At 33.1% G+C, this 22,089-nt stretch overlaps 4 protein-coding genes across 10 annotated transcripts; 3 read left to right on the forward strand and 1 right to left on the reverse strand.

The window, feature by feature from the left end:
* The first annotated feature begins 1,513 nt into the window (after positions 1-1,513).
* On the forward strand, positions 1,514-6,283 carry LOC11421841 (protein MID1-COMPLEMENTING ACTIVITY 1). 6 transcript variants are annotated; one of them, XM_024785099.2, is made up of 9 exons: positions 1,514-1,678; positions 2,081-2,154; positions 2,437-2,861; positions 3,299-3,714; positions 3,882-3,982; positions 4,647-4,718; positions 5,014-5,120; positions 5,690-5,783; positions 5,957-6,283. In XM_024785099.2, the coding sequence occupies exons 3-9, from the start codon at positions 2,454-2,456 to the stop codon at positions 6,007-6,009; spliced, it is 1,251 nt and encodes a 416-aa protein (XP_024640867.1). In that variant the 5' UTR covers positions 1,514-1,678; positions 2,081-2,154; positions 2,437-2,453; the 3' UTR covers positions 6,010-6,283. The 6 variants fall into 6 exon arrangements, with proteins under 6 accessions (XP_024640867.1, XP_024640863.1, XP_024640862.1 ...); XM_024785095.2 differs by having other exon boundaries at positions 1,515-1,758; positions 2,033-2,154; XM_024785094.2 differs by having other exon boundaries at positions 1,515-1,678; positions 2,033-2,154.
* Positions 6,284-8,009: 1,726 nt separating this feature from the next.
* Positions 8,010-11,294, reverse strand: LOC11434456 (U4/U6 small nuclear ribonucleoprotein PRP4-like protein). 2 transcript variants are annotated; one of them, XM_024783583.2, is made up of 6 exons: positions 11,175-11,294; positions 10,197-10,782; positions 9,604-10,105; positions 9,307-9,504; positions 9,119-9,200; positions 8,010-8,293 (listed from the first exon to the last, which is right to left on the reverse strand). In XM_024783583.2, the coding sequence occupies exons 2-6, from the start codon at positions 10,709-10,711 to the stop codon at positions 8,202-8,204; spliced, it is 1,389 nt and encodes a 462-aa protein (XP_024639351.1). In that variant the 5' UTR covers positions 10,712-10,782; positions 11,175-11,294; the 3' UTR covers positions 8,010-8,201. The 2 variants fall into 2 exon arrangements, with proteins under 2 accessions (XP_024639351.1, XP_039690803.1); XM_039834869.1 differs by having other exon boundaries at positions 10,197-10,794; positions 11,175-11,289.
* An 829-nt stretch (positions 11,295-12,123) lies between these two features.
* LOC11429414 (diaminopimelate decarboxylase 1, chloroplastic) lies at positions 12,124-16,876 on the forward strand. The gene is made up of 8 exons (XM_003612176.4): positions 12,124-12,669; positions 12,848-13,022; positions 13,975-14,124; positions 14,390-14,551; positions 14,828-15,013; positions 15,386-15,508; positions 16,029-16,118; positions 16,521-16,876. Exons 1-8 carry the CDS (start codon positions 12,185-12,187, stop codon positions 16,599-16,601), a joined length of 1,452 nt encoding a protein of 483 aa, XP_003612224.1. The 5' UTR covers positions 12,124-12,184; the 3' UTR covers positions 16,602-16,876.
* A 2,973-nt stretch (positions 16,877-19,849) lies between these two features.
* Positions 19,850-21,697, forward strand: LOC11430287 (SKP1-like protein 1B). The gene is made up of 2 exons (XM_003612177.4): positions 19,850-20,253; positions 21,279-21,697. Exons 1-2 carry the CDS (start codon positions 19,960-19,962, stop codon positions 21,450-21,452), a joined length of 468 nt encoding a protein of 155 aa, XP_003612225.1. The 5' UTR covers positions 19,850-19,959; the 3' UTR covers positions 21,453-21,697.
* The last annotated feature ends 392 nt before the right edge of the window (positions 21,698-22,089 follow it).

The following is a 22,089-nucleotide window of genomic DNA, read 5'->3' on the forward strand; positions in this document are numbered from 1 at the left end:
CCAATTGGTAGCCACGAATTTTCGATTGAACCCAGTTTTTTATTTAATTACACACGTTATCTCTATACCCAACAACATCAAACTCTACAACACTGTTCTACATAGCACTAGACAGTCCAATACATCAAAATCCTTTCTACAAAGCCAAACTACTCATGAAAATCAATGAAAGTTCATTATAATTAAATAAAAAAAATGTAAAAAACGCAACGAATGGAGATGGTGGGGGTAACGTGATGGACAAATTTTTCAAACAAAATTAAAACTTTTTTGCTACTATTATTATTGTTACTATTTTATTATAACTATACAATTCTATATATGATAGTATTTTTAAATAAGGGTAAAAATGGAATAAACAAGTTTGTTCTGTTCCGTCGTAAAATGAGTTCTATAAAATACCCAAACAATGGAATGGAAACTCCATCCCGCTCCGTTCCATTTCATCCTGCTCCATTCCATTCCGCTCCGCTCCATTCCATTCGTTTTAAAATATCCAAACATAGCCTTAGTTAAGGTCAAATTAATACATAGTGCAGTGCTATCGAGTCTCTCTTTTAACACTCACTCTTTAATCAGATGAAATTTATGTGGATTTCACCATTTTATGTTTGATTAATTTTTAAATTGTGAACCGTATATTGATTTCATCAAATAAAATAGTTTTTTTTTTGTGGTGGTCGGAGTTCGAAGTCTGAATCTTACATATTTTATGCATATCAAATAAAATAGTTAGTACTAAAGAATAGAATGCGTTGATAACAATTTTTTATTAATAAAAAATAACTAAGTTCAAGTTTATTAGTGGTTATATTTTTTTTTCTTTTTGCAAAACAAGAGGGACGAAACCAAAACAAAAAATTAATTTCTAATTAGATGAGGTGTAGAAACACCAACTAAAAAAACGTAAGTTTTTTTGTTTTTAAAAAGCAAAGATATTAAACATAAAACATCTCAAAAAACAAAATATGCTACAAGAATGTCAAATTATAATGTAAGATCAAAGATTACATAGGACAAAACCCCCAAACACCAAAAACAATAATAAAAAAGAAGTTAACTCGAGTAAAACATTGCATATGGATAATCAAAGAGAAACCATCTTTATAAGTCATATTAGAAAATATATCTACACATAAATTACTTTCTTTGTATATATTACAAATGTTAACCTTTACTTATTTCTAAGCTGAACTCAAAATTTGAGGAGCTATGATGAAAGAAATTTATGTGCAAGTACCCTTAAGTACAATATGGATCCAGGTGTCGCAGTGTTAAAAAAACACTTGTATGAATGTATGTACTCAGCTTTTGGAACTGTAAAAGGTCAACCCACTGTCTACTCTGTCCGTAGTATCACGCCGTTACAGTGTACACACTCCGTGAAGTGAAGAAATGGCAGTGTAGTAATAACATTACCAAAAGAATGGTATTTACGTAATTACCAGTTCACAGCACATGCGGCCAAACACGACACTGTACAGAACAGCACCGAACCGAAACTGTGAACGATATGAAGAAAGAGAGAGAGAGTGAACAAACACAAACACACACAAAAACAAAACAAAGAGTAGAGTGGTGATTCACAGCAACAATAAACTGCACCTTCTCGCAAAGCAATGTCTGTCATCACCTGAATTCTATGCTTTTTCACGTTCCCTTCTTCAATTTCGTGCAAGTAATAACTTTCACTACTTAACAAAAAACTAAATTCAACTGCATTTTGTATATTCGATGCTAAATTCTTCATTTCTTTTGGTAAAATTCTTTAATCATGCTCTCTATTCAGTTACTGTGTTTTTATTTTCCTTCTTTCTAATTATTTTCTTTATTCAATTAGTGTTTCAATTTCTCTAGTTTAGCTATGGATTTCAATTTTCATGCTGGTTTGTAGTGTTTCTTTCTTCAGTGTCAAGATTTTTTTTTGTTCAATTTTCTTTTCCTTTCTTTGTTTAGGTTTAATTTTTTATATTTTATTTTGGTAATTAGGTTCAATTGTATATTGACTATTTGCTTTTGCTATGTTTTACAGTTTTCAAGATCTTAGAGGATAATGCTATTTCTGGAAAATATTTTTCAGATGAATGCTTGATCCAGCTTCAAATCTTCCATTCTTAACATTTTTTCTGCATACTGTTACTTGCTTAATCAAAGGTAAAATGAATTTTATTTTATTGTCAAGTATAAATTATAAATAATTTTCATGCATGTTTTTTTTTTGTTATTGTTGTGTTGATGATGTTTAATATTGAAATTAAGGATTACAAATGCAATTTTATAAATTCATGTTATGAGGTGATTTAGCTTGATTTCAAGTAACTTTTTTCTTTTGATGCATTTTTTTGGGGTATACATTATTTTGTTGTTATGTGATGAAATGAAGGATTATAAATGTAATTTTGGAAACTGATGTTCCAAGGTGTAGCTTGATTTTAGGTTGATTATCAGAGAAGATGGCGTCGTGGGACCATATGGGGGATTTTGCAAATATAGCGCAATTGACTGGTGTTGATGCTGTGAAGTTGATTGGTATGATTGTGAAAGCTGCAAGTACTGCAAGGATGCATAAGAAAAACTGCAGACAATTTGCAATGCATTTGAAGTTGATCGGGAACTTGTTGGAGCAGCTCAAGATATCTGAGCTGAAGAGGTACCCGGAAACTAGGGAGCCTCTGGAGCAGCTTGAAGATGCACTCAGAAGGTCTTATATGTTGGTTCATAGTTGTCAAGATCGGAGTTACCTGTATTTGTTGGCAATGGGATGGAATATTGTTTATCAGTTCAGGAAGGCTCAAAATGAAATCGATAGATACCTACGTCTTGTTCCTCTTATCACTCTTGTGGACAATGCTCGAGTCAGGGTATGTTTTTTATCTGCCATCTCTTCTGTGATTGGTATTTTTGTGTCGACAGAAAATAGTTGTATCATTGTGGTCCTTTAGGTAGAGTTGGTTTAACTCATTTGTCAGGACTAGCACAGTTCATATATTTTAGTTGTATCATTTTTACTCTTTTTAATAAGCATTACTATACAAAGAGGTGGTAATCCAAGTTGTAATCAATTGATCAATTAATCCAATCCCTGTTCCTCTTCATCATGTTTCTGAGAGATGTCCTCACACATGTGAATTGTACAATTTCAATCGCATTGTTTATGGATTTTGCATATTTCCCTACATTTGTAAGGACTTAGACCTGTGTTATATTGTCACTGACTCACTGTAATGATAGCATCCGAATGTGTAAATTTGGTTGGTCTAAATGTGATTGACAATCAATTGCTTTTCTGCTCATTCAGGAGAGACTTGAGGTTATTGAACATGATCAGCGGGAATACACATTAGACGATGAGGACCAACAGGCGCACACAGTTATTTTAAAACCTGATCCTGACAAGGAGGATACTGCAGTGCTGAAGAAAACTCTCTCCTGTTCTTACCCCAACTGTACTTTCCCGGAAGCGATTAAAAAAGAAAAGGAAAAGCTTAACCTAGAGCTACAAAGGTCACAAGCAAATTTGGATATGAATCAATGTGAAGTCATTCAACGTTTATTAGAGGTCACCAAAGTAGCAGAGTATTCTCTTCCGGACAAGTGTTCACCTGAAAAAAGTCATAAGAAAGAGAATTACAGTTACTCTGATTCCAATGATGACAAGGTTCATTCATCTGATGAAAAATACCATACGAAAGTGGATACTCTTTCACAATCAAGGTAAGTCATTTCCCTCTTCGACAACTTAAGGTGTTGTAGGTTCACTTGGGATAAACCAGTTAAGCAAAAATCATAATTGTTATTTTTAATAAATTAATCTTCCTTACTATTTTGGTTATTAACTTATATTGACTGTGTTTGGTGCTTATATACATGGCCTCGTACAGATATTCTGTTTCCCAAAAGGATGTGATGTCAACCGGAGGTTCATATCAGCAGGAAGATTGGCACACTGATCTACTTGCTTGTTGTTCCGAACCTTCTCTTTGTATGTTCTCTCCTACTTGATATTTTAAAAGTTTGGTCAACTGCAATAGAATAGTATTTTCACACAGATTTATTACCTGTACATTATGATTCACTATTTCAACCTATTCAACTGAAAGTGTTTCCTTGTGCATTTTCATTATGTCAGCACTACTAGTTCAAAGCCCCTAAATTACTCTGTCATGAATTATGCTAAAAATACCAATACATATATAAGTGTTACAGGCATCTGAGATTTGTTCAATTGAAAGATTAGACTGATAAGTATACTGTAAATTTTATTTTCTTTCTTCTTCTTTCACCAAATTTTGACTCACTCAATTAGCTCTTATGTGTTTGTGGCTTGTGCGATGTGTGTGGAATTAATTTTTTTTTTAATCAGAAATACGATGATTTTTTTTAACCAGGATTACACCTTTTTTTCTATGAAACTTAAATTAGACTAGATGGTTTGCCTTACAAGTTGAATCAGGCATGAATAATTGTCAAGGTGTGGTCCCACTGAACACTAAAGACCCTTATGTTTTAGTAAAAACAGAAAGATAAGGAGCCTATGAACAGAAGAAAAATAGGGACATAATACAAATAAAAAATCAACTAAAGATAGGTCTCCAATCTCTCTATACTTTTCATTCTTAGTAATTGGTATAGTATTTGGTCTGCAGGTATGAAGACATTCTTCTATCCTTGTGGAACATTTTCAAAGATTGCTACAGTTGTAAAAAACAGGCCCATGTGTAAGTTAGCTATCTTGTATGTGTTCGTGATGAATCTACATTTGTGTAATGTTTCTTGCAAACAAAACTAGAAATTAGTGAATCAAGTCGGTGTATATCTTGAAGAAATTTACCTGTAATGAAGACATGATTTTCTGTAATTCAGATTGTTTATATAACTTATGAGATAATGCCTAGGGTTCTCTATGTTGCTAATATTCTCACTGGTTGTTATGCTTTCCTTCATTCTAGATAATTTCAAACACTTAAACATTATTGAGGTAATGTGATTATGATTTTGTTTGTGTTTTTTCAGCCTCTGCAGAAGCATGTAATGAATTGATGGCATATTCATTAATTTTGTCCTGTTGTTGCTATACTTGTTGCATTAGGAGAAAGCTTCGGAAGATGTTAAACATCACAGTAATGATTCCTTCCTTCCTCTGCATAAATATGACTTCTTATCACCTCTTTATGCCTCGTGTTTGTGAATTTTTATATAGTTTTCTTCGTTCAAGATGCTGATAACATATAAAGCTTTTTATGGTACCATTTTTGTGGTGCTGTGTAAATTGTATTCATTTTACTTAAGGGATATATTTCACAACCACAACTATTTTCCTATACATGAGAGCAGCTAGCTAGCAGTCATTAGTTATTTTTCAGCATAATTAGTCCATTTTATGCAATTTTATCAAATCTTGTACTTACTATTTCAAAGTAGAATCTATTTGTCTAATTTTCAATGCAAGTTATAATAAATAATGTATTTGTCGAGCCTTGCGCAACACCGTGATTGCTGCCATGTGACCTATATTAGAAGTCACAAGTTAAAATCCTTGAAACTGTCTCTCTACTTGTAGGGGTAGGCCTGCAACACAATAAAATTACGATAGAATAATGTATTTGTTAAGATATGAGGAAATGTGCATGCTTACATTTTCCGGCCTTTTTAAATATTTCATATTAATCACAGTTACTTTCTATGTTAGGGGGGCTTTGTTGATGATTTTCTCTCTCATTTGATGTGTTGCTGTTGTGCCCTTGTACAAGAATGGAGAGAAGTGGAGATCCGTGGGGTTAGTGGTATGTCTTCTCTATTCTTCATCTTGCTGTACTGAAATATTATCTAGCCTGTTGTACTTGCTGTAAATTTCTGTTTACTATGAAATATTTTTGTAGGTTTTTTAGCCTTAAATGGTTATTTCTTATCAATGCTCAAGTGGCATACAAATTTTTGATATTTAACCGTTTTGCAGGTGCTGATAAGACCAAAACAAGCCCTCCACCTATCCAGTACATGGAATCTTAAGTAACAAATGACAATGTCATTTAGTTCTTTAGGGATTCAAGGGTCCCTAAAGACATTATGTAGAGGCTACTGGAATTCTAACTTGAAGGCAAGAACCATGTATTTTGATTCTCACTGTATCTTGCCTCTTTTAAATTATGTATGTATAGTAATTCTATGGTGTTGTATTGTACTCGAAAAAAGTAGCTTCTAGTTTTATCGGGTGTATCATTAATATTTTGTTTTCATGGTTTACTATAGTTTGAGTTAATTTATTGGCATATTATGTTGATAATTTGTTAGATTTGTCTAATTCATTAGAATCAGAATGCCGCTATGATTTTGTCAAAGTCACCGTAATTTTAATCATGAACATAATTGCTCGCTAATGCTAATGCAGGAAATGATTAAACTAACATCTTTTTTTTTGTGTCTTGCTAACAAGTTGTTACTTTTGTGAATGCTATAATTACACCACTTTTTGTTACAAACTTAGTACATTTAGTACTTTAACCAGCTAATATCTAAGGGTATTCGTTAACATTCTTCTTGTTTTTGTGACGGGAATAAAATCCTTATTTTTTCCCTAGTTACCTCTCATATCTCCTTGGTGAACACATTTCATAAGTAACAATAACTTGACCTTTGAGGATAGGAGATCTGAATCTCTTCAAGTATTGCGTGCAGCATATTTGTTTTTGCGTTCCCATATCTCCAATAATAGAACAATGTATTCACATGTTGAGCTGTAATCTTGACCAAACAAATATGTTGACATGTAACTTGTAACCTCTAAAACAAGGTCACTCGAAATAATAATCAACAGATAAATACAAGTATCAATTGAATGTTAATGAGAATAAATAAGAGATACATTAATTAAACTTATATGTCTTTAATATTGTTGTATAATTAGACCACCTAACATTATCTCCGTGAGCTTAGCTCAGTTGGTAGGGATATTGCATATTATATGCAGGAGCCGGGGTTCGAACCCCGGACACTCCACTTCTCCACAATTAAATTGTGTGAGCTCTAGCCACTAGGCTACTTGACCAAAAAAAAATAATTAGACCACCTAACACAACTATATCAATATCTTTGAAAATTCAAATCAAATTTGCTACTAAATCAACTACAAAAATCTCCAAAATGAACAAACAATGAAATAGTATGAGACGTGCTGATAGCGGCGTTTGTCCATAAGAATTTTCTCGATAATATTCGCTAATATAAACACAAATGCGACGTTCAAGAGATACAAAAATTTGAAATTAGAAACATGTTTATAAATCGAGAATAAAACAATTAGACCAAGTCAAATTCTATCATAAATAGTAATAGTTTTCTATTAAAATATTTTCCATATTCTTACTTAAAAATATGGGCACAATCGTTCTCACATATCAACTAGAACCATGGTTTGTTTTCCAAACAACCCACTTATTCACCTTGAATTAATTCTAACCAAGGGACTATCCGACTAAAAAACGAGAACTAGGCTTTTGCATGATCACCATGGCAGGCACAACACACGTCCTTTCTCGCACTTGTTCTCTTCCCAAATCCTACACACTCATTCCACAAAAACCCTTTACCCCAAAACCTCATTCTCCCTCTCAAACCACGCATCCTCAAACCCCTTGTTCTTAAAGCAGTTTTATCCCCAGAAAACACTCCTTTTCATCCTGGTTTCACCAAATTCAAAGATGGGTATTTATACTGTGAAAGTCGCAGAGTGGATGAGATTATGGAATTGATTGGAAAACAATCATTCTATCTTTATAGTAAACCACATATTACTAGAATTTTTCAAACTTATTAAGATGCATTGGAAGGGTTACCTAGACAAGTTTTTTTTTTTTTTTGGTTACAACCTAGACAAGTTAATACTGGATTGTCATTTTGAGGTTTGGTGTCATGTCACTAGTAATGATCAGATCAAACAAATGTTAACAAGTGAAATATGTATTTATATAAAAAAGGAAGAGCAAAATTAAAAACAAAGAAGCAGAAGTACATGATGCATGTCACATAAAAGACAATTTACTAATGCTGCATAAAGCAAGAAAGAATTATTTACATTCTTAACCTATGTCACTCAAATTAGTAGATATGTGATACCACATGCTAGCCACAGAATCAATCTAAGCTTATGTTTCTAACAAAAATGATGAAGGTCCTTGTACAGATCATATATCATTCAAATAGCCTTAGTCAACATCCATAGTATGCTCACTGGTAGAGCCGCTGGACCACAGCTTTATAGTGCGATCATGGGAGACTGTAACAATATACCCACCATCTGCAGAATACATACCAAAATCAGTACAAGAAAGGCAAAAACAACATGGACACAAACCAACCATGCTAACAGGATTATAGTTTGAAGCTTTTATATTGTGTGACAATAAACTTGTGCAATATATAATATAATAGGCGCAATATATTCCACCGGAAGAAAAAAACGAAGACCTTCAAAGCACAAAAACTAGATCATAAAATGAAAACAGTTCCCAAACGCAACAACTGGCACATGGTACATATATGCTTGATTTTGGAACATAAGATGTTCTATTTCTTTGTTTTGTAATGATAATGTTTTGAAAACAGGCTCAAGGTTTGCACTCCATATTTCCAAACAAATTCTAGGTTGAAGCTTATAAGCCATATGAAAAGGCCATGTAAAAGGAAAATAAAATCCTCATTTTTCAACATGACAAAATATGAAAGTAAAAGAAAATGAAAATCCATTGCTCTGGATTTCCTTTCACTTTGGCAACACTGCATAATCAGTAGAGATCATTTTCATAAATGGAGATCTCTGTTATTATAGTTTTGGATGCATAAAAGCCTATGTCACTATTTTAAGAGATGTTTGTCTTTACACCTAACACTAATGGCAGAAAACATTGGTCACTGCAGTGCTCTTTTGGCTGAGTATAAGGCAAGTAATTTTTGCCATAGAAAGAGCCCATAACATGGGTTGGTCTAAGTTGTGGATTGAGAGTGATTCAGAGACAGTTATTTTAGCTTTTAATAATAATAGTGCGGTGCCTTGGACAATAAGCAGCAAATGGGACAATTTTTTAGAATTAGCTTTTAATAATTTATAAGGTAGAAATCCTACCTCCAAGAACATCCACAGAACTAACTATAGCTTCATGCCCTGATAGTGTCTTCACATGCTTAAAGTCCCGGCCTGACCAAACCTGGGGTTAACACATAAATATAAGTATAATCAAATGTAATAAACTACTAAGTAACTTCTTTACAAGAATATAGTTATTCTAGGTAGAAAGAAATAGAAAGGTATACCTTGGCTGTCATGTCAGATGAGGTAGTTACCAAAAAGTAACCCTCCTGTGGCTCAAATTTGACTTGCGATATTAATTTAGAGTGAGCGGCAATGGTGTACAAGGATTTATTTTTCCTCAAGTCCCAAATGCGACAAGTGTTATCTTCACCACCAGTGGCTAAATGATATCCATTAGGAGAAAAACTGATGCCGCGAATCTAAAAATGAAATTCAAGAATGGTCAGCCTGACAAAATACTATGGAAAAGCAGATAGAAAGATGGATAAAAGAGAAGAGGGTGATCTTTGATATCTTACTGGTTTGACATGACCTTCTAGTGCTAGAAGACTTCTCTTAGTTCGAAGGTCCCATACACGAGCCAGAGCATCTTTTCCACAAGATGCTGCTAATGATCCATCATGATGAAAAGCCAAACTATATACTTCTCTACTATGACCTTCTTGAAGAAGTAACTCCTCTCCCGTTTCAACGTCCCATAACCTCCATGTCTTGTCATCGCTAGCAGTGCCCAAGTACTTCCCTGATGGATGGAAGGCAATGCGTGCAAGACGATCACTATGACCCTTAAATGTTCTCAAAAGAGATCCTTGATCATTCCAATAGTTTGCTGTCCAGTTAATAGTGGCAGTTGCTGAATCATTATTGTGATCATTTGTCCAGTCAGCAGAGGCAGTTGCTAAATGATTATTGTGCACAGGAGAATATGCAACATCAGTAGCACTCTCGGTGTGCCTCTTGAAGGTAGAAACTTTTTTTACATCAGGCATGCTCCACAACTTGGTAGCTCCAGTTAGAGAACTAGAAAAGAAAAAAGGCATTAGAAGATTAGACAAGGCAAGTAAGATGGAAAATTAAACTTTAAGCTGCCCAATTTGCAAAAAGAACATACCAGGTAGCAAGTCCTTTTCCATCACGGGAGAACGAGCAGCCAGTAAGTTTCCGAACATCTCCGATTTCACTGAATTCAAGATTCAAATTTCCTGCCTGCTTCAATGTCCAGTCCATCTCCGCATTCACATCTTCATCCGGATCATCTCTTCTTCTCCGGGCACGTTGGATACGCAATGCAGCCCTTACTAAAGAATATTTAGCAATATCAATCCTTGCATTGAGGAGAGAATTTGAGCCTTCGTTGTGAAAAGGATACTGCCGATCATCCTCAGCCTCGTCATTTGGAGTAGAAGTTGCGGCCTCTTCATCCTCAAGAGCTTTCATTAGCTTTTCCAGCTGATCATCAGCATCCAGCTTTGCCATAATCATCCGCAACCTGTCTCGTCTCTCCATCTCCCTCTCCCTAAAGAGGGTAATTGGCTCACCCAGATAGCGAAGATGGGCCCTCACTGCCATGTCATTTGTGGGAATAGCAAGAGCAGCAGCACGCCTCCTCATCGTGAGGTCTTGCATCGTTTTCTCCTGTCGCTCCCTCACCAGTCTACTCTCTTCTGATATCTCATACTCTCCAGTACCCTTATCAACTTCCATGATTCCCAGCCAGTAAAAAAACAAAGAAATTAAACAAACGTAGAAAATTGATGTATTTTCAACTAATCAACATTAGAATCTAACTCCAGTTATACACGTACATATAAAGACATTACTAAAAACTCATGAAGTGTTCATAATTTGAAATAAAAGGCACAAGTCTTAAGTAAAACAAAACATAAGAACATACTTGCAATTTGCAAATAATACCAATAACATTCAAGGAAACAAAACATGAAAAAAATAATAAGTTAAGGCAAAGCAGTAAAGAAACATTGAGAGTATGAAATAATAAGAATAGAAAGAAAGTAAAATAGGCAGAAACATATAGAGAAAGGAATCAGAACAGAGACAACACGTAAGAAAATGAAAGAAAGGAAGCAACCTGCGATTGAGAGAATCAGAAACAGAGAGGGGTTGGATGAGAGATTCGGTTTGTTTGTTTGTTGCTACGGGAGTGTATATCTATGCTTTATATATACTACATGGTTTTGGGCTTTTTCACTCCAAATCTTATTAAAAAATATAAATATAGTTTCTTATAATATGAAATTGCAAAAAATCTAATCATATAATTTTTAATCCAAATCAAAATCATTTTCACGTACAAGAAGGGTCGAAAAAGTAACAACATGACCCAATTGTTTGATGACCAAATCAAGCCCGAAAAACTCATTTCCTTTTTCGACAAAACTACAAAAAAACCATAACTATTACTTTTTCCACCCTATGACACTTTCACGTACCCTATAAAATTTCCTAAAATGCTCTTTGCAGTTCAGATTTCATAATCCGAACTGAGTTCGAATTACGTAATCCTAACTATCCATACGTATAATCAGCAATCATAATCTCTCACATTTTTGCAATTTTGAATTTTGCTTTTAAAAACAACCAAAAAACCAAGTAAAAAAATGATAAATCTCTGTAAAGTAAAATCATAAAAACACAAGGATGAGAGTTAGGAAGGTTAATATTGTCCTTAAAATGATTATCCATGTTACAAACATGTTCAAAATTGGTGCGGGTACAGTTAAGATTACGTAATCTAACCTGCATCAACACCATGAAAAAAAGGGTGTTTATGGGGGTGTTCGAATTCTATAATCCGAAGAAGAAAAAAAATAACGCGCCCTATTTTTTTTAGGTTTTTGGATTATAAAATCCAAATCGATTGAAAAACTCTTTTTTTTTTTTCACCATAGGATAGGAAAAACTCAAATTCGAATTATATAATCCAGAAGGTATTTTGTTGAAGAAAAATAGAGCGCACGAAAAACGGAAAAAAAATAATACTACTAGTAAATACAAAAACATAATCAAAAGAGCCTTAAAAACGAGGGTTTTGACTTTCATTTCCAACTCTTGAAACCAAACCTCTCTATCATCATCACCATGGTAGGCACACACCTCCTCTCCCACTCTTGTTCCCTCCCCAAAACCTTCAATCACTCATTCACCAAAAACCCATTACCCCAAAACTTCATTCTCCCTCTCAAATCCAAATCCACCACCAAACCCATTGTTCTCAGAGCAGTTCTATCCAAAACCCCACCAGAAACCACCAAAATCACTAATTTTGACCATTGTTTCAGCAAATCCGAAGATGGGTATCTCCACTGTGAGAATCTCAAGGTGGCTGAGATTATGGAATCTGTTGAAAAACGACCTTTTTATCTATACAGTAAGCCACAGATTACTAGAAACGTTGAAGCATATAAAGATGCATTGGAAGGTTTAACATCTATTATTGGTTATGCTATTAAGGCTAATAATAATTACAAGATTTTGGAGCATTTGAGAAGCTTGGGTTGTGGTGCTGTTCTTGTCAGTGGAAATGAGCTTAAACTCGCTCTTCGTGCTGGATTTGATCCCACAAGGTTGATTCAGCTTTGTCATGTTTCATTTTGAATTTACCTGATTATATCAAATTGGTTACATGTTTGTTTGTGTTAGTTTTTCAATGGAATTGGTTTGTTTAATTGATTGGAATTTGGAATGAATTGATTTATCTATGAGATTCTTAGTGTATTTTTGGGTCACTGTATTAATGGATAGGTGTATCTTTAATGGAAATGGGAAAATCTTGGAGGATTTGGTTTTGGCTGCCGAAGCAGGCGTGTTTGTCAACATTGACAGTGAATTTGACTTGGAAAACATTGTGGCAGCTGCAAGAATTGCTGGAAAGAGGGTGAATGTTTTGCTTCGGATTAATCCTGATGTTGATCCGCAGGTATATTAATTGTTAGTTTATTTACTGAGTTGCAGAGTTTGATGCTTACATCTTGTGGTTCTCTTAGAGTTTTTAGTAAATTTTTTTAAGAAAATATGCTACTTATCATTTGTTGCTAAATAAATAAGCAATCGCCGTTTAGACAGACACGAAGAAGTTTCCGTAGGACAAAATAAATGTTTAATTTTTTACCAAATACTCCTTTTGTGGGATCCCTCCCTGGATCCACACTAAGCCTCAACTTTCGCCATCCTCTTCCGTACCTTTAAAATGGAGCATCTTATGGTCTCTCATCTTTTTGACCCGATTTTGAAGACTTGGCGCAATAATCTTGTGAGAAGCCTCTTCAACCCCAGTGATGCAGATTTTATTAGAGATATTCCACTTCAAGCGTTGGGTAAGGGAGCAGGTCCACTTCGAGTCTGACAACAAAGTGTTATGGAGGCTCTTATAAACCCTTTCACTATGATTTCTGAATTTGGATCAATTATCAGAAAGTGTCAAACTATTTTATCATCTCCCACATCTTTTGAGATAAATTTTGTATGTAGGCAAGCAAATAGGGTCGCTCACAATCTTGCTAGGGTGTCCTATTTACATACTAGGGCACATAATTCTTATGTTGCTCCTACTTGAATTGAACTTTTAATTGCCGAAGAAATGCAATAACGTTTCCTTGCCTAAAAAGACATTCACAAGCAATGATCTTATTTATTCCTATGGTAGTTATTCTGCAGAGTGGGAAAAGAATTAATTAAATAAAATCCTCAATTTCATCGATTACATTGGTTTCTTTCCCTCTTCTCGTTTTTGCCTTCATCAAAAACTTCTTCTTTGTTTGTGATTGATTGCTTTGAGATGTCTGGATTTCTAACTCTCATTGGCATGGTTTATGATTTGGTTTATAAATTTATTGTTATAATCTAAAAGTTTTTATCTTTGTTATCCTTAGGTCCATCCTTATGTTGCCACAGGGAATAAGAACTCTAAATTTGGCATTAGAAATGAGAAGCTGCAGTGGTTTTTAGATGCTGTCAAGGAGCACCCTGTTGAGCTAAAGCTTGTAGGGGCCCACTGTCATCTTGGATCAACCATTACCAAGGTTATCCTTAAAAGTCTTTGCTTTTCTGCTTCATCTTGTGCGTTATTACTTTGGGATATGCTTTTCTGCATTCTATGTTTTCTTTTTTTATTGTGCATTTATTATTTTGGGATATACTTTTGTTCTATTTATTTTTCTTCTTTTATGATCCGTTTATATTTATATGCTGATAGGGTCAGTTTGCTCGGTTGTATGCTGATTCTTAATCTTTATCATAATATAAGTGCTGAAATTGTTGTTGCTTGCTATTTTGCCCCTTTTCCAGGTAGATATTTTCAGGGATGCGGCCACTATTATGGTCAACTACATTGACGAAATTCGAGCTCAGGGTTTTGAAGTTGATTATTTGAATATCGGTGGTGGACTTGGGATTGATTATTATCATGCCGGTGCTGTCCTTCCTAAACCCAGAGATCTAATTGATACTGTGAGGACTTTCATTTAACTCACTTTATCTTTGCATTTTATATGTGATTAAGTTTTTAATTCTGGTATAAGAATAAGGAATACCACTGATAAATGGGAATTCTTAGCATTTTCATTTTATATATCCACTTTGTAACTGTGACATGCAGGGACATGAGGTAAATAATCCCTTCAGAACTATTAAATTTGTAAAAGCATCAAATAACCGCTAATTGATTTAATTGTACCTTTCACTAATTATCCCTGCTAATTGATTTTTTTTTTACGGTTGGAGTAGGTACGGGAGCTTGTTCTTTCCCGTGGTCTTAAACTCATCATTGAACCAGGGAGATCACTTATAGCAAACACCTGTTGCTTAGTTAGCCGGGTGACAGGTGTCAAAACCAATGGCTCTAAAAACTTCATTGTGATTGATGGAAGTATGGCTGAACTTATCCGCCCAAGTCTCTATGATGCTTATCAGGTATTTGTTCAAGTACCTCTTAGTCTCTTTTGTCTTGTCATTTTAAAGTGTTTATAAGGATTATGCTGGAGTCCTATGAAGGATTCTAGACCCTTTAAGTGCCTGTGCTTTCAACGAATATATGATGCACTATTAAAACTCACTCAATGTTTTAATATTTTATGGTTTCGTTGGGAATGTGGATAATGAATCCAGTTAAAGTTAACACAGCAGTAAAGCTTTGTCTAAAGAATTGCATTGTAAAGAAGTTGCTGGAAGTTGATAGAGCTTAAGACCATTTAGTTCGTTGATGCTAATGCTACCGTAATGCAGCTTTGTTTGTGACAGTTTTATTTTCAATGAATTTTTAACGTAGTCTCTTTTTTTATGCAGCATATAGAGCTGGTTTCTCCTGCCCCAGCAAATGCCGAGATTACAACTTTTGATGTAGTTGGCCCTGTTTGTGAGTCTGCAGATTTCTTGGGAAAAGGAAGAGAACTTCCAACTCCTGCCAAGGTACTATGATGTATTGATATTATATTTAAATAGTTGCACAAATAATATAGGCTAAATGACTAGCATAACTATGATAATGATGTCAATGTTGTTAAATAGCGGCTATAGCACTATAGCGTAGCGAAATTTGAACAAATCACTAGTGTTTCACAATTCACTATTTAGCACGAAGTTTGTCAAATTGAAACTCTAATGGCGTTACAACACTGCAACTTAACAAAATTTGAACAAACTGCTATTTTTTTGCAATCTGCAATTGACAACATTGGATGGTAATTCAACGTTGTCAAATAGCGGCTATAGCATAGCGAAAGCTGAACAAATCACTATAGTTCCGCAATACGCTATTCAGTACAAGGCGTTGTCAAATAGTGACTTCAACAGTACTATAGCATTGTAGCATAGAGGAATTTGAACACAGCACTATTTTTAGTGATCTGCAATTCACAACATTGGATAATGATGGCAACATCACAAACTTGTTTAACGTTTGAATATCTAATCTGAGTTTCATTTGCAGGGTACTGGTCTGGTTGTTCATGATGCCGGTGCTTATTGTATGAGTATGGCATCTACTTACAATCTAAAGATGCGACCTCCTGAGTATTGGGTATGTACCAGCTTTTCTTCATTTACTAATGTAGTTAGACTGGCTTCTATATAGTAAGAGAAAGTGGTTTTGAGATAATAATACACATTTCAATAACAGTTGACAAATTAAGAACCATTTTAAAATGTATCATTTTAATAGCTTTTCTAAATCTCTTCTTAGGTAAAAAGAATTAGAAATTTGATGCGTATATTGAAAAAATCAACAAAAAATATTGCTTGTTATACTTCATACTTGGAAATTATAATATTGATTAGCTTTCTTGTTTGCAATGGTATGATGAGAATTACACCTTTGCTTAAAAAAACACAATTTTAATTCGATCTATATTTGTCTTTTCTTTTTTGACTAGTCCATCAATATTTCCCGTCTTAAAGAATGATTTCTTGTATAATATCTCAGGTTGAAGATGATGGATCACTGAGCAAAATCAGACACGGGGAGACATTCGAAGACCACATGCGGTTGTTTGATGGCCTTTGAACTGATAACTTATCTGAGGCTTGAGATTTGTTGTATTTTGGGTTTGGACCTTTTCTTGCTCAAGAATGTGATATGTTGGTTTTGTTTCTTTGATTCAGTTATGTTTAACACAGCATTTAATTTCCTCTTTCTAGTTTCAGTTTAGCAAGTGTGAGTGTTTTTGCAGTCATCACATATAATGTATTGTGGTGCTTATGGATGATGGTTGTATACGTTTGATAATGTACGATGACCAATTGAGTAATTTAGAATGTAAGCTCATTTAATAAGGTTTAGTTTATTTTGTTGTTTCATTAATCCTTACTTACACTTGTTGTTGCATTGTTTTTTTAGATAGACGAAATGGCAATACTCACTTAATTTTCATATATTTTTTGACAGTATGTATATATATATATATTTTTTTCATTACAATTATTTTTATGATTTATGAATTTAAGAATTAAATAATGATATGTAAAAAACAGTAACGATCAAAGACACTCATACGGGTGAAAGTGGGTAAAAAGAAATTAATGTAAATATATTTGTAAGCTTGAGATTGTTTGGATGTCATTGACTTATCAAATAAGGTAAATTAATAAGAATGTAGAAGGCTTTTCCTTAAAAAAAATAAATTAGAAGACTTGTGTTTTTTTTAGAGGAATGTAGGAGGTTTTGTTTTTTAAATGTAGAAGATATATTGATATGATTTTATTTTTTTTGAGTGAATATATTGATATGAATAGGAAGCAAGAAAATCACGGGAGAGTGGAGAGACACACACATACTACTATGGAGAGGATCCCAACCCCACACATATATTCACTGGAGACACGTATATAGTTTTGAATTGGACCAATTTTGAATTTATAAATAAAGCAGTGTACCCCCTATCAAATAAAAAAATGCAATGCAGTCTAATGAGAAAAATCAATTTTTACGAAACTCAATTTCTTGGTTCCCGATCCTTTTTTTAGCTATTAATTTTATGGCTTGGTTAATGTGGCCTGATTGTATTGTATCAATTGGTACAACATACTTATAAAATATGGGTAAATGAAATACACCACAAATATTCGAGAAAATATCCTCAATGTTTCCTCTATAAACAAATTCCTCTATATTTACAAATAATTAATCTTTCTTTATCCAAGACCTTTGTCATTGGATCTCTCTCCAAATAAAACTATTTTAAACCTTAACAATGATATATCAAACTCTCTTTTATTCAAATAAAACTAAGATTTAATCAGAAAATTGACATAAACATGTTTGAAAGGAGTCGTTCTTTGAGTTAAATTCATGTCTAACAAAAAATCCTTGTTCCTATTAATTATTTTGCAACTTTACGTAAATAAACTAATAAACTAAAGGGTTAATTAAGTTTTTAGTCCCTATAAATATCTGCAGTTTTGTTTTTAGTCCCTATAAAAATAAACCATATTTTTTAGTCCCTACAAATTTTTCCGTTAGTGTTTTTAGTCCCTGTTAAATTAAATGTTGCTTAATTATGCTTAAAATTTTAAATTTTTTAATGATTTTTTACATACTTGTTTAAAACATTATAAAACGTTTCTCCGCAATAAGTTAGCTCAAAAATTTATTTTTAAGTCCAAATTTTCGTTAGGTTTATCTTGAATTTTTTACGTTTAAAAAAATTATATTTAATCATTACATGTTAAAAAATTCTAATTTTTTATGAAAGAGATTATTATAATGTTCTTAACATATCTGTTAAAAATCATTTAAAAATATAAAATTTTAAGCATAATTAAACAAATTATAATTTAAGAGGGACCAACACATACTTTTAGTCCTTGTAAAATTAAAATTTGCTTAATTGTGCTTAAACTTTGAAATTTTCAACATATTTTTTACATACTTATTTAGAACATTATACAAAGTTCCTCCGCAAAAAGATAACTCAAAATTTTATTATTAGGTCCAAAGTTTCATTAATATAATCTTAAAAATTTGGCTTTTAGAAAAATTCATATTTAATTTATTACATGTTAAAAAACTAAAAGATTTTATAAAAGAGTGTTTTACGATGTTATGAACATGTCAGTAAAAAATCTTTCAGTTTAAGCATAATTAAATAAATTTTAATTTAACAGGGACTAAAAACACTAATGGAAAATTTTGTAGGGACTAAAAAGTGTGATTTATTTTTATAGGGACTAAAAACAAAACTGTAGATATTTATAGGGACCAAAAAATTAATTAACCCTAAACTAAATAAGAGTAAGCACAATTTAAAAAAAAAATAATCAATAAGTACACGAAAAAAATAATATATTTCCCTCATTTTCTTCTTCTTCTTTTTCAAGCAACCTAAACAGGAAAAAAAAATTCAAACTCGCAATTTTGAAATATAAACGAATCTCAACTAGTCTTCAATAACGTTGTTTCTAAAATATCATCGAATTAATATAGATTTATTACCTTATTACTATCATAATAAAAAAAAAAAACTGTTGAGCTCTCTTTATTGGTATATCTTCTGCTAGGTTGATATGTTTTTTTTGACAAACTGCTAGGTTGATATGTTGTTGGTATTTATTTCATCAAAAATGCTAAACATCACGACACGCTCATCACGAGTATTTCACGAATTGTACTGAATTCATCTTTCATGAAGCAGAATTGTAACAATTTCATTTATGCTTTTGAAGCTACATCCAACTGGATTAAACTAACAATATATGATCACATGCTTGCAATATAGTGAGCTAATGATGGTGGTTTATAAGATGCCTAGTAACAGTAGTAGCAAAGAGACAGAAGCGGTGGCCTTGTCTTTTTTGAGGCATAGGTGGTCTCTTTTTTTGCCTGTTCTGTTTATGAGTAGTGCAGGAAAGAAAGCAAGATATATAACCTATCCAAAAAAGAAAAAGAAAATGATGGAACATAACAAAAAGTTGTTTTCTTGGAATTCTCGTGAGATAATCTCTCGCGAGATATAGCAAGGCTCTTATTTCATTTTGATATTTTCAAAAAAAGATAAGAAAAAAATTCTTTATTTTTATTCTATCACATCAAAAAAAAAAAGTTAATAGCAATGAGCACAATTATTTTTTAAGGGAAAATTAATCTACAATTTAAACACTTATTTCTTTTTAACAAAAAAATGAAATAATTTATTTCAAAAAAGATTAATGAATGATTGGTTGACACGTAGAAGAATCATAACCGTGATACATTGGATAATCAAAAGTCTCTCTCGGATATTACTCAACAATAATCGACTATAAATAACCTCACCCATCGCACTTTTCGCATTACCCAATTTTCTTCTCTAACTAAAATTAGGGTTAGCGATTTCACAAACACCGTTTCCAAATTCTCATCCAAACCCTAATCAATCACGATCACGATGTCTTCAACAAGAAAGATCACTCTCAAGAGTTCCGATGGCGAGACCTTCGAGGTCGATGAAGCTGTTGCTTTGGAATCTCAGACGATCAAGCATATGATCGAAGATGATTGCGCTGACAGTGGAATCCCTCTTCCCAACGTTACCAGTAAGATCTTGGCGAAGGTGATTGAGTATTGCAAGAAGCATGTTGAGGCTGCTGCTGCTGAAGAGAAGCCTTCTGAGGATGAGATTAAGAGCTGGGATGGTGAGTTTGTTAAGGTTGACCAGGCTACGCTTTTCGATCTCATCTTGGTGAGTTTTTATTCTTAGATCTAATCGTTTTTCTGTTGATTTTGGTGCTTCTTTGTCGGTTTTTGATGATTTGGGGGTAGATTAGGGTTTGTGTTATTTGTTTTAATTTGTTTTCGATTATTTATTGGTTTTAGGGATGAAGTTAATTACAATTTTATTGATTATATGATGATATGTCTCTGATTATGTTATTAGGTTAACTTTTTTGCGGTGAATTTTGTCTTGTTGTTTAAAGAAGTGGTTTATCATGTAATTGATTGTGTCTATTTTTGTTTAATCCATAGGGTTTAGCTTAATGAAGCGTTTACTGAAATTTAAGGGCTTGTTTGGTTTTAGGAGTTTGTGCTTTACATATCATATTGGTTTCACCGTGTTCTAGGAAACAGTTGAAACAAGTTTTAAGCAAAAATATCATATTTTTTCACTGTTGTACAGAACTTTAGAAATTAGAATGATATCATTGTTTGTATGGAACTATAGTGAATTAAGTGGTTATTTTTAAGATTAAACCAAACATCAATGATTTTATGAAATAAAACTAGCCGCAAGGGATCTTGGTTTTTTTATGAATAAAGAACATACAAAGCATGGACTTGTTGGTATCGGACACGTCGTCACCATCAAAATATTGAGATTGTCATAATTAATTGTACTATATCACTTGTCAAGGTTCTGGATCACACTATCGATTAGCAGTGTCGGTGCTACAACTTCTAATAAATGTGGGTTTATTCTTTTAAATTTTAGGAGCCCAAATATGCCTGTTTGTTTGTGTTACTGAAAATTGTTTTTGGATTCCATTATTAAAAAAACCTAATTAGTCTGGATTATAGTTTAGGAAGTTGAAGTTTGGATTCTGATTAATTTTATAATCATTTTGTTGTTAAAACCCACAAAAACGTCTTTGATTGCCATTGCATTTTGCATTCTCTCTTGTTTTCTGTACTGCAGTGTGTTGTGTTTATTTAGATTAAATGGATAAGGCTGATTAAATATATTATTGGCTTTGCATTTTTTCTTTTTAGGCTGCTAACTACTTGAATATCAAGAGCTTGCTGGATCTTACCTGCCAAACTGTTGCAGACATGATCAAGGGAAAAACACCAGAGGAGATCCGCAAGACATTCAACATCAAGAATGACTTCTCACCTGAGGAAGAGGAGGAAGTTCGTAGGGAAAACCAATGGGCATTTGAATGATGCTCTTCAACTAAAATTTGCATTGTGGATTTATGCTGTTTGTTTTATTCATCAAAGTTCCGCAATGTAGATCAATGCTATATATGCTAAGTACTTGTTTATCTTCTGGATTATTTTGTGCTGAGTGTTGACTATGTTTCACTGGACAGCGTTTATCTTACTGCTTGAACTTAAGTGCGGTCTGAAATGTAAGTAATAGTAGTTGTTTATGATGATTGATGAGCTAATGTGTTGGTTTGGCATGAGGGTTATTGTCTTAAGTAATTGCTATCGCTGTTAAAAAATGTAAGTTACTTGCTGTTAAAATTGGTACTAACAAAGGGTTATTCTGCAAAGTAAATCACAGGTCTTTTTTATTTTTTGCTGCATACAATAGACCCATTTGACCAACTTCATCATGTTAATCTTGATGGGTGTGGTTTTTTTTTTTTTTTTTTTTTTCAGAGTCTCAACACCATCTATTTGGTAATGTCGCTCTTACTTTTTTAACAGCACATGATAATGACTTCTATATACCAACACAAGCTTCTTTTAACAGTTGAATTTCGCATTATACTACAAAATAAGGGCATTGTTTAAGGATTTGTAAAAAGAGATAGTGTTATGAAATTTTTATCTTCATCATGCAATACTTAAA

The sequence above is a fragment of the Medicago truncatula genome, chromosome 5, assembly GCF_003473485.1.
Source record: "Medicago truncatula cultivar Jemalong A17 chromosome 5, MtrunA17r5.0-ANR, whole genome shotgun sequence".
Classification (NCBI taxonomy): Eukaryota; Viridiplantae; Streptophyta; class Magnoliopsida; order Fabales; family Fabaceae; genus Medicago; species Medicago truncatula.

Excerpts from the sequence above, each read along its gene's own strand:
- LOC11434456 (XM_039834869.1), bottom strand. The coding sequence starts at position 10,789 with ATGGAAGTTGATAAGGGTACTGGAGAGTATGAGATATCAGAAGAGAGT. Across the intron at positions 9,201-9,306 it reads CATCTGACATGACAGCCAAG|GTTTGGTCAGGCCGGGACTT; the intron begins GTATACCTTTCT and ends TGTTAACCCCAG. Across the intron at positions 8,294-9,118 it reads TTCTGTGGATGTTCTTGGAG|ATGGTGGGTATATTGTTACA; the intron begins GTAGGATTTCTA and ends TGTATTCTGCAG.
- LOC11429414 (XM_003612176.4), top strand. The coding sequence starts at position 12,185 with ATGGTAGGCACACACCTCCTCTCCCACTCTTGTTCCCTCCCCAAAACC. Across the intron at positions 14,125-14,389 it reads TTGGATCAACCATTACCAAG|GTAGATATTTTCAGGGATGC; the intron begins GTTATCCTTAAA and ends CCCCTTTTCCAG. Across the intron at positions 16,119-16,520 it reads TGCGACCTCCTGAGTATTGG|GTTGAAGATGATGGATCACT; the intron begins GTATGTACCAGC and ends ATAATATCTCAG.
- LOC11421841 (XM_024785099.2), top strand. The coding sequence starts at position 2,454 with ATGGCGTCGTGGGACCATATGGGGGATTTTGCAAATATAGCGCAATTG. Across the intron at positions 5,121-5,689 it reads GGAAGATGTTAAACATCACA|GGGGGCTTTGTTGATGATTT; the intron begins GTAATGATTCCT and ends TTTCTATGTTAG. Across the intron at positions 5,784-5,956 it reads GGAGATCCGTGGGGTTAGTG|GTGCTGATAAGACCAAAACA; the intron begins GTATGTCTTCTC and ends ACCGTTTTGCAG.
- LOC11430287 (XM_003612177.4), top strand. The coding sequence starts at position 19,960 with ATGTCTTCAACAAGAAAGATCACTCTCAAGAGTTCCGATGGCGAGACC. Across the intron at positions 20,254-21,278 it reads CGCTTTTCGATCTCATCTTG|GCTGCTAACTACTTGAATAT; the intron begins GTGAGTTTTTAT and ends TTTTCTTTTTAG.